The 16262-nt window shown below is 36.3% G+C and overlaps 1 protein-coding gene across 1 annotated transcript in view; it reads left to right on the top strand.

Annotated features, from left to right (window-relative positions):
* MRPS31 (mitochondrial ribosomal protein S31) overlaps positions 1-14686 on the top strand; it is a 37991-nt gene extending 23305 nt beyond the window's left edge. The window contains exons 5-7 of the mRNA XM_073342659.2: positions 2330-2406; positions 7704-7847; positions 13372-14686. Of these exons, the coding sequence (XP_073198760.1) occupies positions 2330-2406; positions 7704-7847; positions 13372-13637 (487 nt within the window). The 3' untranslated portion in view covers positions 13638-14686. The remainder of the gene's footprint in view (positions 1-2329; positions 2407-7703; positions 7848-13371) is intronic.
* Positions 14687-16262: the final 1576 nt, after the last annotated feature.

Genomic DNA, 16262 nt, shown 5'->3' with positions numbered 1-16262 from the left:
AGTGGGTTAGAAGTTTAGAGAACCATGTTAATTGGCATATATGTGGGAAATTTGGAAGGCAAGATTTGCATAACTGAGAAATAAACATTCCTGGGTCAGTAGCTGTATAATATCCTTGCATTCCTTGGCTGAGACAGATTTATTTCAGTATATCAGAAAATTATGATTTTAAGTGAGGAACAAACAGGAGCATATGAATTCCAAAGCCATGTAGATCATACTGTAAAAACCCAAAGGCAACATGCAGTTATATCATCAGAAAACATCTGTAGATGCTGAAATGTTTCTAAGTAATATGATTTTTTCTGATTTTTGGCAATTGTTTTATGTGGGAGTTAAAAAAGTATCTTGAAGGGAGAGTTTCACGTAGTTGGGAACAGTACATAATGGCTCCACTTCTGAACCCCCAAAATGCAGCAAGTGATGGAGAGGGAATTGACCAGGCTGAGACTGGAGAACAGGGAACTGAACAAGGGAAGAGAATGAGCCCTCATTGACTTGTACAGAAACTTTTGCCCCAAGGTTTTCAGTGTTCTTGGGGAGCTGTAAATGATGCCAGTGTAAGGAGCAGAATAACTAAATGCATTGTGAATTTTTGAATGGTTCAGTAGCCTGTTACCTTTAGGCTGAGGATATTAATTCATCCTAGGCTGGTAGAGACTGAAAGTCATTTCATTATGATACAGTAAGAAAGTGACAGTACTTGAGTGGATCCCAGTAGTCTGATTTTGTTTGTTTGGTAAAATTTGTTGCAACATGTAAAGAAGTAATGTAAACTAAAAGCAACTTAGAATATAGACAATAAAACAGCTGATCTAGAATTGGTCAAACAGCTTACAATATTTTAATAAAAAGAAAGTAAAATATGTTTTGCAATGCATTTGAAAACATTCCCTCTGTCACAAATTATGAGTTCTCTGACCCTCTGGTGTAGTTGTATGAACTGTTCATTATGCAGATTTCAACTACCAGTCTCAAAGTTCAAATTTTTTCCTGTGGGTATACAATTCTAATAATCAAATATACCCTGTTGTTAGTGTTCCCAGGGAAGGTTAGGAGAAAATGGGTAAATTGAGTTAGCAGATCTCAACAAAATGGGTGCTGCTGCTTTATAGTAACTTGAACTAGTAACTTTATATGTAAATGTTTTGTTCCAAATCCTGCCTGCATCTGCTACTAACATTATTGGAAGTTATGAACAGATAGGAAAATGTAATTCCAAATCTGTTTAAATTCCACATTCTTCTGAGACTGTGTAATAGATCCAGGGTAGCTACGTTAGTAATATGTAATTTGACAAGATCAGATTTGCCATAGTAGTTGTGGCCTTCAGAAATCTGCTGGAAAGCAGAGGGATGAAATTTAAGGGCAGGAAAAGCAAGTGTTGCTTGGGCAACAATGAATAAAACAAACGAACGCTAGAATTTCATTGGAAATGTACACAAACAGGAAAGGTTAAATGATTAAAGGAATCATTTGTTCTAAATTACAATGAACTAATTTTCTTGTTTATTTTGTATTATCTGAAAATTCACTTTGACTGGTTGAGGGGAGAAGACCAGCTGTTTGAGGTTTTTAATTTAGAATTCAAATATAGTTTGACTGCTCTTATTAAAGATATGTTTGCTCGTTGAATATCTTTCTTTTTTTAAATAAAGAATCCTATTAAGTGTGACGTTGATGTTTTGCAAAAAAAAAATCCAAATATATTTTACTATCCAGAAGAGAGCCCTGAAATGACACTGTTTAGACGATAGCTTATCACAACAGTTTGAGTGTTAGTCATGTGGCAGAGAGGAAAGGGTGGATACATAATCTTCCAAAAAGGCTGTTTACTTCATAAATCAGGGTTAGTTTGATTTTAGCTGTTGTCTTTTTTCCTGAATTGTGAAATATTTTGTGTGGTAGAACAAAAACATTAAAAAAAAACAAAAACAAGAAATGCACTTTCTAAGAACTATCTATTACTAAGGTACCATGGGCTGATAGCATTTGACTTTATTAAGATTCCTAAATATGTAAATAGGAGTAAATCAAATGTAAATTAATGGCAATTATACTAATTACCTCACAGGAAAGTATGTTGGGAATCTGGCTCCAGTGCTTCATTAATTGCATTGTAGAGCAGTAACTCAAATGCAATGTTTTGTCTTTTGGTTACCAAGTCTAAAGATTTAGTAGAATAGTCAATATGTTGGTATTTTTTGTTTCCAGGGGATGGTTGACTTTCGTTCTAGAGTTTAATAAGCATATTCTGTGTTTTGTAAGCCTAATTTTAAACTGGCTGTGTTGTGAAATGTCAAATATCATTTGTCTTCTTTGTTTATAGAAGAGGGCTTCACCTAGGAAGGAGGCTTAATATTTTCCCTGTTTCTCCCACTGTTACAGAAGGGACACCTGAAGCAGGTTAGTGGAAAAGCAACAACAAAAACCCAAAGGGAGGAAATTCTTCAAAAAATAGAGAAGTTTGCTGTCTCATGGAAGAGAGGGGTTGGCTGCTACCTTGCTGGTTTCAAACCTGGTCATAAATTAATGTGTGGTCTAAATCTGGTCTTTGGTAGGCAAGACTTCTACACGGTGTTATGGAATAATAGTTTTTGATCCTATATCAGGACTAACGTACACAAAGTTATGTGGTAAAGCCGACCTGTGATGCTACTTGCCAGTGTTGTCGGTGCTTCTTCCATGAGCACTAAAATTCCCCCAAATTTTCTCAGTAGAAAATGTATACTTGGTTTACCCTAGTTCTTAGTAGACGTTTGTCCATATTGCAAAACTATTGCACTAGATCTTGCTCCGAAGAGGCTTGAAACTACTGTCACAGGGGAAACTGGACAGGATTGAAGTGTACTGTCAGAACTCTGAGAACCTTGCTGTGATTTCCTGGATAAACTATGCCTAGTTTTACCTGGTGTAGATAATCCCTCACATGTATGAACTTCAAACACATACAGAAATCTTATTTAAACAAAAACAACAGAAAACCCTTTAGCTGTATCACTGTGTTATATCAACAAATATTACCAGCTATGCAGGGTCAGGCCTGATTGGTGCATGGATGGGATACCCTTCCAAAAATGAAGGCCAGAGTGGGTGTACGATTTAGGGGTTAAAGCTCAGGACTGGCTTTCCCCACTGTCATTGAATGGTCAAATCACTTAAGTTGTCTCTAAGTTTCCCTTTCTGTAAAATGGGTACAATAATGACTTGTAGGCAATGAATCAGAATTCACTGATTTTATAAAAATACTCTGAATTCCTTTGGGGGGAAAAAAGGCACTGTTGCATTGCAAAGTGTTACAATCAAGTGTAAAACTCAAGGCTGCAGAAATAGTGTTTGATTCAGTAGATGGCACTCTTCTCTGCAGATCAGTAAAGAGCCCATTTCAGGGTTTGTGGTTTTGTTTTTAGGGTTTTTTAAGACAAGGAGTATTAGTTCAACAGCTTTGACCAGCTCCTAGTTTGGGTAGTCTTGTCTCCATTAATTTCTCCCTGCAGTTTCAATTGTATAGCTTCTTTATTTCCTGTACTAAAATGTCACATAGTGCCATTTCATAGATTCTAAGGCCAAAAGGGACCATTGTGATCATCTAGTCTGATTTCATGTATAGCACAGTCCATAGAACTGCCCCACAATAATTCCTAGAGCATATATTTTAGAAAAACATCCAATCTTGATTTAAAAATGGTCAGTGATGATGATGAATCCACCATGACCCAGGGTAAACTGTTCTAGTGGTTAATGACTCTTATTGTTAACAATTTACACCTTATTTCCAGTCTGAATTTGTCCAGCTTCAATTTCCAGCCTTGGATCATGTTATACCTTTCTCTGCTAGATTGAACAGCCCATTATTAAATATTTGTTCCCCGTGTAGATACTTAGTCACTCCTTAACCTTATGTTTGTTCAGCTGAACAGATTGAACTCTTTGAGTCTATCACTAGAAGGCATGTTGTCTAATCCTTTAATCCTTCTTGTGGCTATTCTCTGAACCCTCTCCAATTTATCAACATTCTTCTTGAATTGTGAATACCAATATTCCAGCAGCGGTTGCACCCGTGTCAAATACAGAGGTAAAATAACCTCTCTGCTCCTACTTGAGATTCTACTGTTTATGCACCCCAGGATTGCATTAGCTCTTTTTGGCCCAAACATCACACTAGAAGCTTATGTTCAGCTGATTATCCACCAGGATCCCCACATTCAGACACAAGGCTTCACAGGAGAGTGTTCCGTATTGTCAAGCAGCGGCTGATTTTACTGAATGCAGTCACCTCTGGGATGGAATGTGAGCACTGTTTAACAGAATACTGCAATTGTCTCCTTTAGGAATCCAGATAGTATATATGTAAGATTATTAGGTCAGTAAAAAAGGGCTGATTTTAAAAATGTTGCCCATTCTGATTTTACATATATTCTTTTAAATTACCCTTCCAAAAATACATATTCAGATGGTTAAATTTTGGGTTGAATCAAGCATGTTTAGGCATAATCACTGGTGTTTAGTTTTTTTTTGTTTTGTTTTTGTTTATAAGTAACCCTTTGAACTAGCTTGTACACAGCCTTATAAAAAGCAGAACTGCAAATGTTATTCATACTATTTAAAGACCCATATACTATTTATGTATACCCTAATTTATAAATAGACCGTAGCACAAGTAAAACTTGAAAGCAAGGGAACTTTATGGGGTTTGTCATAAGATCTCAACAAGGATGCCTCTTTCAGTTTTTTAACAGCATTTCCTTGTCTAATTCCCAGTAGCAGTGAGGAAAGCTACAATAGATTTCAAGCCAGAAGCCATATTACACAACTGTATTGACTAGAAGTCTCATTGCAAAACAATTTTTTCCTTAATAGGAGGAAATACCAATAAGATATTTGATTCCTTAACTTATTTCCCCTTGTTTTCTTCTTGTTAGCTCATATTAGTGCAGATATTGAACTAAAACGTTGTTTAGACCCACTATGAATGCAAGTTCCTTGTCAAGTGTTAATATTCAGGATTTCAAAATAAATATTCAAGTGGAAAATCAAGGAGAAACTGTTTAAAGACTGTTAAATCTGTAGAGAAAGGAGCATTTTACACTATGCTGTTTTCTGTTCCATAAAGGTAAACGTAAGGCTGTTTTGCATCCAACAGACACACCATGTTTGTAAACTTAAACTTTGGGCCGTCCTTTTAAAGAAGATTGATTAGTAGAAAATTATCAGAATATAATACTTAAGGGATAAAGTAGAAGCAATGATTCCTTTATAATTAATGTTGTAACCCCAGATGTTCCATTACATCTTTTTTTGGGTATCCTTCTAACCTCTCCAAACAAAAGAATATTTACATGAAAATGGGTAACTGATGGGTGTGGCTGAGGCAGAATTTTTCTGCCAAGTATGAATTAATTTGAACAAAGGTTTTCTAATTTATCACCCTCAAAATAGAAATGTTTTCCAGAGTGGAAAAGTCTGTGTGTCTGCCATTTTTGTAGCCAAGAAAAAGGAAAGAAAGAGAATTTAGTTTACTGGATTCAACTAGTTGATATGGTCCACAAGACCAAAGATTAGTTTGTTTGTTTTAAACTACTAACATTTGAAATAGTAAATGTCAGAATGGCTGTGACTCATAAACTATGTGACTTCTGAAGACTTAAGCTTTCATTTTAGGAAACTCCAGCTTGCTTTCTTGCAGAGACCAACATAAAAATGTAAACCCATCGCAAGGGAGGCTTTTCAATGGAAAGGGATAATTTTTCCACTGAAACCAAAGTTAATTAGACAAACCATTATTAAATTGGGGACACATTTCTTGAAAAAAAGTCTTTGCAGTTAGAAAATTATTGTAAGGCATTTTTGCCTGATCTCTGCTTCCAAATACCATGCATCTTCTCGCTCTCATGTAGTGGACCGTCATCTGTTGTAGATGGGCAGTGGCTTGTTTTGTGTGCCTGAGAATGAAAAGAAATTAAGCAGGAAGGAATGTGTCAATGAGTAAAAACGCTGGGTGAGATGAGCTCTGCATTGGCCTGCTGCAAGTTATGTAAATGCTAGATATGAAGCCAAGAGATGAGTAAATGAATAGGACTCATAACATATAATGCTTTGGCCAAATTCCAAGGATGTTGGAGGGTTGGGTGATCAATCGAGGGAATACTACAATATTTTAGAAAGGACTGTTTAATGGAAAAGATGAATGGAGTTTTTTTAGCACTTATGAAAGCAAAGTAAACTGTCTGAAGAAGTAACTGCCTCAAAATTAATCTTTCAAGAGAGTGCTTGAGAAAATGCAAAATTATAATTTTTATATATAATCTATAAAAATGTGCATAGAGTATTTTTTATGTGTCTTAAATGCTATATGCAAATATATATATGTTTTTCTAGCACTTCACAATTGAGGTAGAAAGACATGGGCCTTATTTTTCAAAAGTGACTAGTGATTTTGGCTGTCTCCTTTCAGGTATCCAGCATAAGACATCTGAAAGAGTCAGACCCCTTTAAAGCATGTCAAGTTGGACACCCAAAAACTCTAGTCACTTCTGAAAATTTAGGCCATAGTCCCGGTCTCAAAGAATTTACAGTGTAATCTTAGATAGGGTGATGCGATGTCTGACTGGGGGACAGCAAACACGGAGGGAACAGGGTGTGGGAGGATGAGCATTATAGTGATATAATAGTTACTCAGATCAGTCATGTGCATGTCCTTGAGTATAGTTAATATTTTTTTATCATTTAATATTAATTATGACAGTCTCATTTATTGTGGGCATAAGACAGTATGTGAGTCTTGAGATTATTTAAGGTATATTCCATGAAGGAGGACAACATTTAAGGTAGTGAGATAAATGGGAAGTCAGGATTTCTCTGTCTTGTGTGCTAGATTGACTCCGGCTTCCAAAAATCTCAACTGACAGAAAAGCTGGGCCACCAAACAAGATGGGTGAGGTTCATAGTAAACAACTGGGAGCATTTGCAGATGTGGGCTGCCTTGCTGAATGAGAGCATAATCATGAAATACCAGGAAATCCCTTAAACAAGGTCCTCTTGTGTTTTAATAAAGAGTGCATAGACCAAGTTCAGAATTTGAGTTAAATATAAAAACTTGTGACTAACAAAAAGCAGCCAAAATGTGTCAAAAACAGAAAAACTGTCACATAATGGAAAAAGTTAATTCCTATTAATGTTTGGAAAAGGGGTTAAAATAACTTAGCTGCAATTTTGACAGATCAGTAGGCTAGCTTAATAGTCCTTTGAGAATTCAGTGGGCTTTCATTGCAGAAGCAAACCATGAAATATGGTATTAATAGCTACAACTTAAAATATGTATATCTGAAAGGACCAGCCTTCATTAAGTGTAATAATATTAAACAAAATATGATTAAGTCAATAATTCTCTGGCAAACTGACAGGTCTGGGGGGTGTGTGTGTGTGTGTATATATATATATATATGTATGTATATGTATGTATATGTATGTATATGTATGTATATGTATGTATATGTATGTATATGTATGTATATGTATGTATATGTATGTATATGTATGTATATATGTATATGTATGTATATATGTATATGTATGTATATATGTATATGTATGTATATATGTATATGTATGTATATATGTATATGTATGTATATATGTATATGTATGTATATGTGTGTGTGTGTGTGTGTGTGTATGTATATATATATTTTTTTCTTATTTAGAGTCTTCACCTACACTCTGGGATCTGGAACTTGCTAATCAGATTGCAGCAGTAAATCAAAAGCCACCTCGGAATGGTTTTGAAGAGATGATCCAGTGGACAAAAGAGGGAAAACTGTGGGAGTTCCCTATTAATAATGAAGCGGGTAAGTGTACTGTAGCTTTTGTGGTCTCTTTATATTTGTAGAGAATTAGAGCACCAACTTAATGCTTCAGAGTTTTTTAATAATGTATTTCAGGTATGCCTAGCACATACAATAGTTTACTAATGCTTTTGCTCAAGTAAGCAACTTTAAGCTGTCCTAAGTTACTGAAGCCTCAGATGAAGACATCCTGGAAATTTTGCTATTAGACCCTAATCAAAACTTTAAGGAAAACTGTTTTAAATATTAAAAGGAGTTGGGGAAGAAGCTTGATGAAGTTGTGATCACTGAATAGGTCTAGGGCTGTGGCTTGAAATTGCTTAAATCCAACCAAGCTCACTGGTTCTCGGTAGGGTTTTGTAGCTGGAGAATTTCTGCTACTTCTACAGACACTCTAAAGTTAACAAACCAAATATAAAAAGGAAACTAACCCCACAAATCATTTACCTTTTGGTATAGTTTAAATGCTTTCACTGGTGTTAACTCCAGATCCAACCCTCAAAAGGTCACCCAGCTACATAACATACTACCTCTTACTATAGCATCTTACAGATTACAGATTGATATAATAAGTCATAAAGTCGGTGTCTTTATTAAGATCATAGTTTTTAGTGTCCAGTGAAGTTATGGATGTCTCTGCTATGATCATCACCTCCCACAACACAGCTTTCAAGATCCAGGGATCCTACACATGTGGTGTTCATCATCCAAGGCACTTATATAGTGTGTTTTTTTTTTTGTCTTAATATTTTCCTGTCACCTGTGGGTGAACACTTTTCACAAAGTGATTATTGTGTATCTCCCCTCTCAGTCCTCATCCTCAAAGGAGACATTAAAAAAAGTGGTCTTAATAAAGCACTGAATTTATGGCTTGTTACAACAATCTGTATCCCACTAACTCCCCTTCTCCTATTACTACAGGGATATTAACAGGCCACTTCATCCTGAATGGTCCCTTAGAATATGTACTATCTATTCAATCTTGTATTTAGCTGTGACACACTTAAGGGCCTTTCCCAGACCTGAAGAAGAGCTCTGTGGAGCTCAAAAAGCTTGTCTCTCTCACCAAGATATATTGCCTCACCCACCATGTCACTCTAATATCTTGGGACCGACACAGCTACAGCAAAACTACATACAACGATTTACTGAATATTACAGTCAGATTGTTCCCTTAGGCCTGTCTGCTTCATAAGCAAAATCAGTCACAACAGTCAGCCACTCCAACCGTCCCACTGGCTGGACATACATTATACAGTACATAAGTAACCTCCTCCTTTTTTATAGAAGTATCTCTATGTGAAGTTAAACAGCAAGAAAATATAAAGACCATCCTGGATGGAAGAGGAAATACAGATATACAGAAAGTGTGTGAACATCCTTTAGATAGGATTTTAATAACTGTAGAAAGTTTGGCAGTGGTCTTAAATCATTAAAGACATAACACATAACAAGTTGGTTTCTGGAGGGTGACACTCCTTGAAAATCTGCTATTCTGTGTAGAGTTGTAAATTGCATAATGTGGTTGAGCTGTTTCTTAATGTTCTCAACCTGTTTTGGTAGTTTCTTAGAATTTAATCACTGCTTCCATGAGAATCTATCTGTTCTGTTGTGCACTAATCCAAATATATACTAGTCATGTTTTTTGCAATCTTGTAATCCCTATAGCCAAAGGCATTTCTGATGTTGTAATGTGGCTGGAACTCTGTTGTTTGGGGGTAGTGAATTAGCAAGGAGTCTTCACATATAGTTAAGCAAGCATCTTTATTGATTTGTCCACAAAAATTGGTCATGTGGAAAATGCCAACAGAGAGCTTCAAACTTTATCACAGGTCAGGTTGCAAAAATCAGGATGGAATTTATTGGCCTATCAAAGCACCAACTCTGTTTACATGTCATTAATCACATCAGGTACATCAAAGTGAAATAGAAGGCTTGGGGAAACTCATTAAGTTGTGCCAAATTTGTTGTAATTCTAACAGCCTTACAGAAAAGTGGCACTCATTACCAGTTCTAATTCTAGATTTTGTATCCTTGTTTCTTCAATAGCAGCACATTCCATCACCTAGTTCTGTACCAAGAAATAGGTTTCCTTTTATATACGATAAGCCTGTGGCTATACAGTCCTAAGCAAAATTAAAATGTCTCTGTTGTGGGAAGAGATGTGTTCAACTTGGAACATTATAATGGTACCTGAGTTCTTAAACTTTTAAATAAAATATAGATAGGAAAGAAGAAACATGCAATTACTTTTTCAGGCGTCCTTCTTGAGCATCCATGTCCTTTTTTAAAATGGTTTGAGCTGTACATCCATGCCTTGATCACATAACTTCTGAATAACTCACTGGGTAAATAAGACAAAACGCATCTTGATTCTCTCCCATATAGAAGTGCCTCATTTTGAAGAACCAATACTTCTGGATCATTAGTGCTTCAAGGGTTGTAGTGATAGGGTTAAAGGAAATCTTTGCAAACCGAAATCATGTAATTGCGTCTGGCAGCATCTATATGCAAAAGTTCTACCAGTCGTATGTTAGCTGCTTCAGTAATTCTCCAGTTAAATGGTTTTGGCTCAACTAAATGCCAAACTGTGAAGCTATCACACATTTTTTCTAGTTCCTTCCTAAATTGCAAGTGCTCATGTTTTGGGGTTAGGAAGGAACACTATTACTGGAGAGAAATAGAAATTATTTAATTTAAAAAGGGGGGGGGCAGAAAAGGGCAAAAAATGTTGGCCAGCATTTTTTAAGATCTGAAAAACTTATTTGCCCATTTCCAAAACTCTGATCAGGTTTAATATCTATACTTGGAACTAGTGACTATAGAACCCTACCAAAAGTACCCTTGAACTTCTGTGGAAAGCTACTCATTGAGTGTATAGAACACAGAGGACTTACAATGAGAACATTTTCTTCTGTGTTTTTATGTAGTGCTTAGCACAATGGGTCCTGGTCCATGAGTAGGGCTCATAGACACTACAATAATACAAATAAATAGTAGTGATAATAATAGTCACTGCCTCCGTATTTCACTGTTGCATTGTTCAGATTCTTTTAATAGCAAATCAGTCAATTTTTCTCAGACTTTTATGACCAACAGATTACAGGAATAAGGGGACCCAAGAATCACGAACAATAACTATCAGGATTTTCTGATTCAGGAAACCATGAAGTATTGGGGGAGAAAAGGGGAATTGGAACCCACTGTAGTGATAATTGGAGGATTCCTAGTATTCACAAAGTGGATTTGAGTTTCCAAGCCCAGCGAAAATATGCCTTTGAAAGCCAATATGATCAGTGAAGAAAAAGTTAGCTTCTGGGAAGGGGGAAACATCTGGTTTCTTTGTCAAGGACAAGGGAGATAAAGGTGATGGGTAGCTGGTATTGATAAACACTGCACATATTACTGATGATGCAGTGTGGGAAAATGGACATCCTTTTCCAGCTTCTTCAGGAATTGCAGTGTCTGAAGGAAAAACAGGAAAGAAACCATGGTAACTTTGCGAGTATGGTATACAAGTTGAGAGACACTTCCATGCTACAGTGCTGTGCTGCTGGAGGTTTGGAAGAAGCTGACATGCCATTAATCCTTACACTAATATGTCTGTCTTTATTATCTCACTTTAATTTTGATGATTAAGGTTATTGCCAAATGTCATATCCTGGTTAGTATCTAAATAATTTGCACTCATTTCTGTGGTACAAACTTCCTGTATTTTATTACCTCGAAGTATTTACCTTTCTGATAATGCAGAGAGAGTTTTCTTTACTATGATATAAGAAAGAATGAATGTAAGCCCTGGCTGGGATGATTTAATTGGGGATGGGTCCTGCTTTGAGCAGGGGGTTGGACTAGATGACCTCCTGAGGTCCCTTCCAACCCTGATATTCTATGATTCTAAGCCTACATATAGTAGTAAAAATTCCAGTCTTCAATATTATGTTCTACTAAGATGGCATGCACCATGCTAATGTACAGAGATGTTTTTCATCATAGGTCACTCTGGTTCTAAGGGTTTTGGCTTGTAAAAGGGTTAGGTGTATTGGAATCACTTAAATACTTTTAAATGTTCTCTTCTAATGTGGGGAAACTGTAGTGCTTATTCACGGCTATGTGGAGGACTAATAACACTCATGTGACGTGCAAGCTTCCACAAATAACGCTGCCAGTATCTCTGTTACAGTACTGGTCATTGGCATAAACATTTTAGGCTTAATTTTGCCAAATTGCTGGGTTTGGGATGTAGGCAAATATCCACTAGATCTTTAACTTAAGACCGATAGTTTAAAAAAAAAAGTGAAGTCTAGTTCATCTATAAACCAACATTTTACTGTTCTGCAGTCTTTACAAATGTATTACAGCATTCATGATAGTTAATTTTATACCTTATCAAATAATTGCATTAATTAGTGACAGGTTTGGGTTTTTTTAAATCAACTGAACGGGGGGGGGGGGGGAAATCTGTGCAGTCACAGACCCCAGTCTGTCTTGATTTCTGGATTGGTAATATGGCCAAATCTCATGGTATTTCTGAGACAACCCCCTTTTTTTTTTCTATTCATATTTGAGTTTGTAGACCTCAACATCTTACACTTTGATTTGTGTGTCCTTTGAACACTAGTGTCAAAATACAGAGCAGAAACCAGTGAAATCCACTGAAAAGAGGACTAAAATCACTGCTTGATTGATCTGAGGCATTTTTGGTGAAAGGTCTGTAACAAACCACTATGCCACATAGCTCTGAGATGGAATGCTTTTTAATGTAGTATTTTTGCATTCATCACTGCTAAAGGTAACATCTGACAAAACTTTCAAAATCTTAATTGTGTGTACCTCAACCTATTTGTATTTTTGTGATTGCAAAAGTCTGGAAAGAGTTAAAAGAAGTATTTGAAAATATTCCCTCTTTCAAATTTAATAGTAAAATACCTAAAACTGTGTGAAATATAATGAACATATAAGCATGGAACTCATTCAAGTAACAAATACTTTCAAAGGTAGACTTGTTCCGTTTGAACTACCTTGTGTTTTTTTCTTTAAACCATTTTGCAAAGTTATGCAACCAGTATATTTCTTATTACAAGTAAATGCTCAATTCAGTCTTTAAAAAATATTGCTAGCAGGCCAGCTTTCATAGCCCATAACAAACCAGTGTTTGCATATAATGGAAGAACAGGGTTTTTTGCTAAGGAAATGGATTTCAGAGTCAGGCTTCAATGGCATTACCAAATATGAAATCTAGGTAAAAATTGCCCTCTTAAAGAGAAACAGAAAATGAAAATGAAGAGTTGTGAATGTTGGCATGACATCTTGTGCACTGAAATCTCTCCTATTTGGGGAGGACAGAGGTCAAAGTGTGTGGTATTGGACCTCACCACAGTCCTCTTCCATTCTACTTTTTCTTTTTGTGTACAGCACTGAACTATTAATTCTACCAATTAGAAGGAATTTACATGCAAGACTTAGTGAACACAGACAAGACAAACTGAAATTATGATATAACAGTGTTTTGCAATTCACCTTCTAGGTATTGAAGATGATGTTGAATTTCATGAACATATCTTTCTGGATAAATACCTAGAAGACTTTCCCAAGCAAGGACCTATTCGCCACTTCATGGAACTAGTGACGTGCGGGCTTTCCAAAAATCCATATCTAAGTGTTAAACAAAAAGCTGAGCATATTGAATGGTTCCGGAATTACTTCCAGGAAAAGGAGGAACTTCTTAAAGAGATTGATGATCATGAGAAAGAAACAGACGTTAGTCTTGAAAGGAGGAGTCTATCAAAGTAACAAGTGATCACTTAAAAAAAACAAAAAAACAATTATAGCATTGTGTCAGTGCATAGTAAAACATTGTTAACACCTGATTTGAAAGATGTAATTGTGTGAACTTTTTAAAAAGAAAGCTAAAATTCGCCATTCTTTTCATTTATATAAACAAAATGGAGGGAATGGTCTGCAGCTCATAGGTTGTATATAGCAAAAATATCATTAATTCTGCGGTACAAATTCACTGATTGACTGACTATTTAATTCATTTTAAGCCTATCCAAAATAACCAGTAAGTAGATTTTCTCAGAATGGTCTTTATTTTACTGGTTTCTGCTGCATGCATTTTGGAATTTGGAAACTGTCACAGAATCTAGAGATAAGAAAAGGCCAGTAATGTCGTCTACTCCATCCCCCTGCCAATTCAGGATTATTCCTTGTTGCATATTAATGTTTTGTGTGGTTTATTTTTAAATACGCTAATTGCGGGTGGGTGATTCCACTGTTTCCCTTGAGAGACTGTGTTCAGTGGCCTAACCTGGTTTACCATCAAGAAGTTGTTTGATTTTTTTTTTTAAACCTTCTTTCCTCTCCAGTGTTCCCTCCCCTCTGCTCTCTGCAGCACTGTAGTATATTAAAATATTTTACACACACAATGGTAATGTACATGTGGTATATTGTCAAACAGCCTCTCCTGCACTCTACCCTTAATTGCAGGGTTACTTCAAACATCCCAAATCTGAGCAGCTTCAAACACCTGACGTTTTAAAAAAAAAAAAATTCAGCCTGCCACAAAAATGCCCTAGAACATGTAATTTAATCCCGACAATCATACTGGATCAGAGCTGGCAATATTCAATCCTGCTCCAGTATCTTGATTAAGTTCTGTTTATCTCCTGCCCTGAAGAGTTAGAAATGGGAGGCTCAGATCTTATCAAGAGGCACAGAGTTCTATTACTTTCTTGTTTTATAACCTTGTCTTCTGCTTTGTTGTACGATATTCTGTGGTGCTCAGATGTTCATGAAATAAATGCCATGTTTTCTCTTGGAGGATCCATGTCTGCACAGTGCTCCAAATCTGTTAAGCACATTTTATGTATTTGTCTTGCCTTCCTGTAGCCCTCTATTATCCTTTATTCTCCCTTAACCCAGGCTCTATTTGATGTTCTCTAGGCTACATTTGTCTCTTTTCTAGCATATTTACAGTCTGATAGATTGTGCACTCTCTCTCGCCTCTCCCACACATCACTGTAGGAGCTGTTGGCACTGGTGGTCCTAACTTGTTCTCCATACAGTCTGTTGGCTAGTATTTCAGGTACTTACTACTCCTGAAAGCCATGATACAGGAAGCAATAAATCATGCAATGGAGGCAAAATATTAGCTTTGTCATTGTGCAAATGAAATTACCTTGTGCCTAATCACTTTTTTTAACTCAGTCACAAAAGTGCAAATGAAAGAGTCTGATCACTGCCTTTGAAATCAGAATTTTATTTGACACCCTGTTATCTTGTAGGGTATAGGTAAGCCTGGTTTCATTTCTTCTTACTTTTTCTGCATACTGGCTCTTTTGAAGGGAAGTGGCTTTTAAATAGGAGTAGTGAGAGAAGCAAGGTTCAAGTTCTGCAGAAATCTTCAGAGACTTCCCGCTCTAGCAGCAAGACCAAGCGGTAGCTGTAACAAAAGTATCTTTGGTGGTAGGTTTGTTTAATTTTCAGCTCAGTGCCCAGGTGTGTTTTAGGTTTACAACCTGTACCTTGCAGACTTTCACCTAGCCAGTGATGCTTGGAGCTGTTCTATGAGAGAGGCCAAAAAGAAAACACACTACTGCTTAAATAATTCTAACTGGATTTTTTTCCCCAAAAACTTGGCGAATTGACTGCAGCTACAATAGCATTTATTTCACTTCGAAATAATTTCTTCTGTCTTCAGTGTATCTTGGCCTGCATTTTACTATGGAAGGCAGGAAATTTTCATAGTTTTAATTCTGAGGGGTTAGATGGTTTAGCTGTGTGTGAGAGTACTGAATCAACAGGTGTTATGCTGTGGGAACTAGACGGATGTTATCCCTTAGAAAAGGTATAAAAGGAGCTCAGCACTTCAATGACCTCTCAATGGGAGCTGCAGGTTTTCAGCACCTTTGAAAATCAAGCTGCTTCTGTTTAGACTCCAAATCTGTATTTAAACTTCCTAACTTTAGGAAACTAGGTTGGAAAATATTGGTCTAGGTATGTATGTATCGAAGCCTGATTGGGACTGTTCAAAACAAATCAGCATAGTGCCAGTGGTGATGCTTTTGAGTGTCTATACGTGGAGCTACCCCTCATACACAATGGAGTGTTCAACATTGATGCTCCCAAATTCTTAACTTACAGACATAAAAACTGTCTGTCTTTTGCAACTTAAAATACAGAGTTTGAAATGCTAGTCCTCATACTTGGAATAAAACCACCTTTTTATATTGACTTTATTGGTCCCATCACGGCAATAATCTTTAAACAATGTATTAATTTGTGGGTGTGACATAGTTATGCATTTTTTTCAGTGATTAAGTGGTGTATAGATTAGATTTCACATGTCTATAGGATCTATGTTGAGAGTAGAATACTATTAATTATTTGCCATAGTCTTAAGTTTTCTTTTTTAAT

Source organism: Lepidochelys kempii, chromosome 1, assembly GCF_965140285.1.
Source record: "Lepidochelys kempii isolate rLepKem1 chromosome 1, rLepKem1.hap1, whole genome shotgun sequence".
NCBI classification, from domain to species: domain Eukaryota; kingdom Metazoa; phylum Chordata; order Testudines; family Cheloniidae; genus Lepidochelys; species Lepidochelys kempii.
The sequence above is the reverse complement of the archived record's forward strand: the minus strand, read 5'-3'. Positions and strand labels throughout refer to the sequence as shown.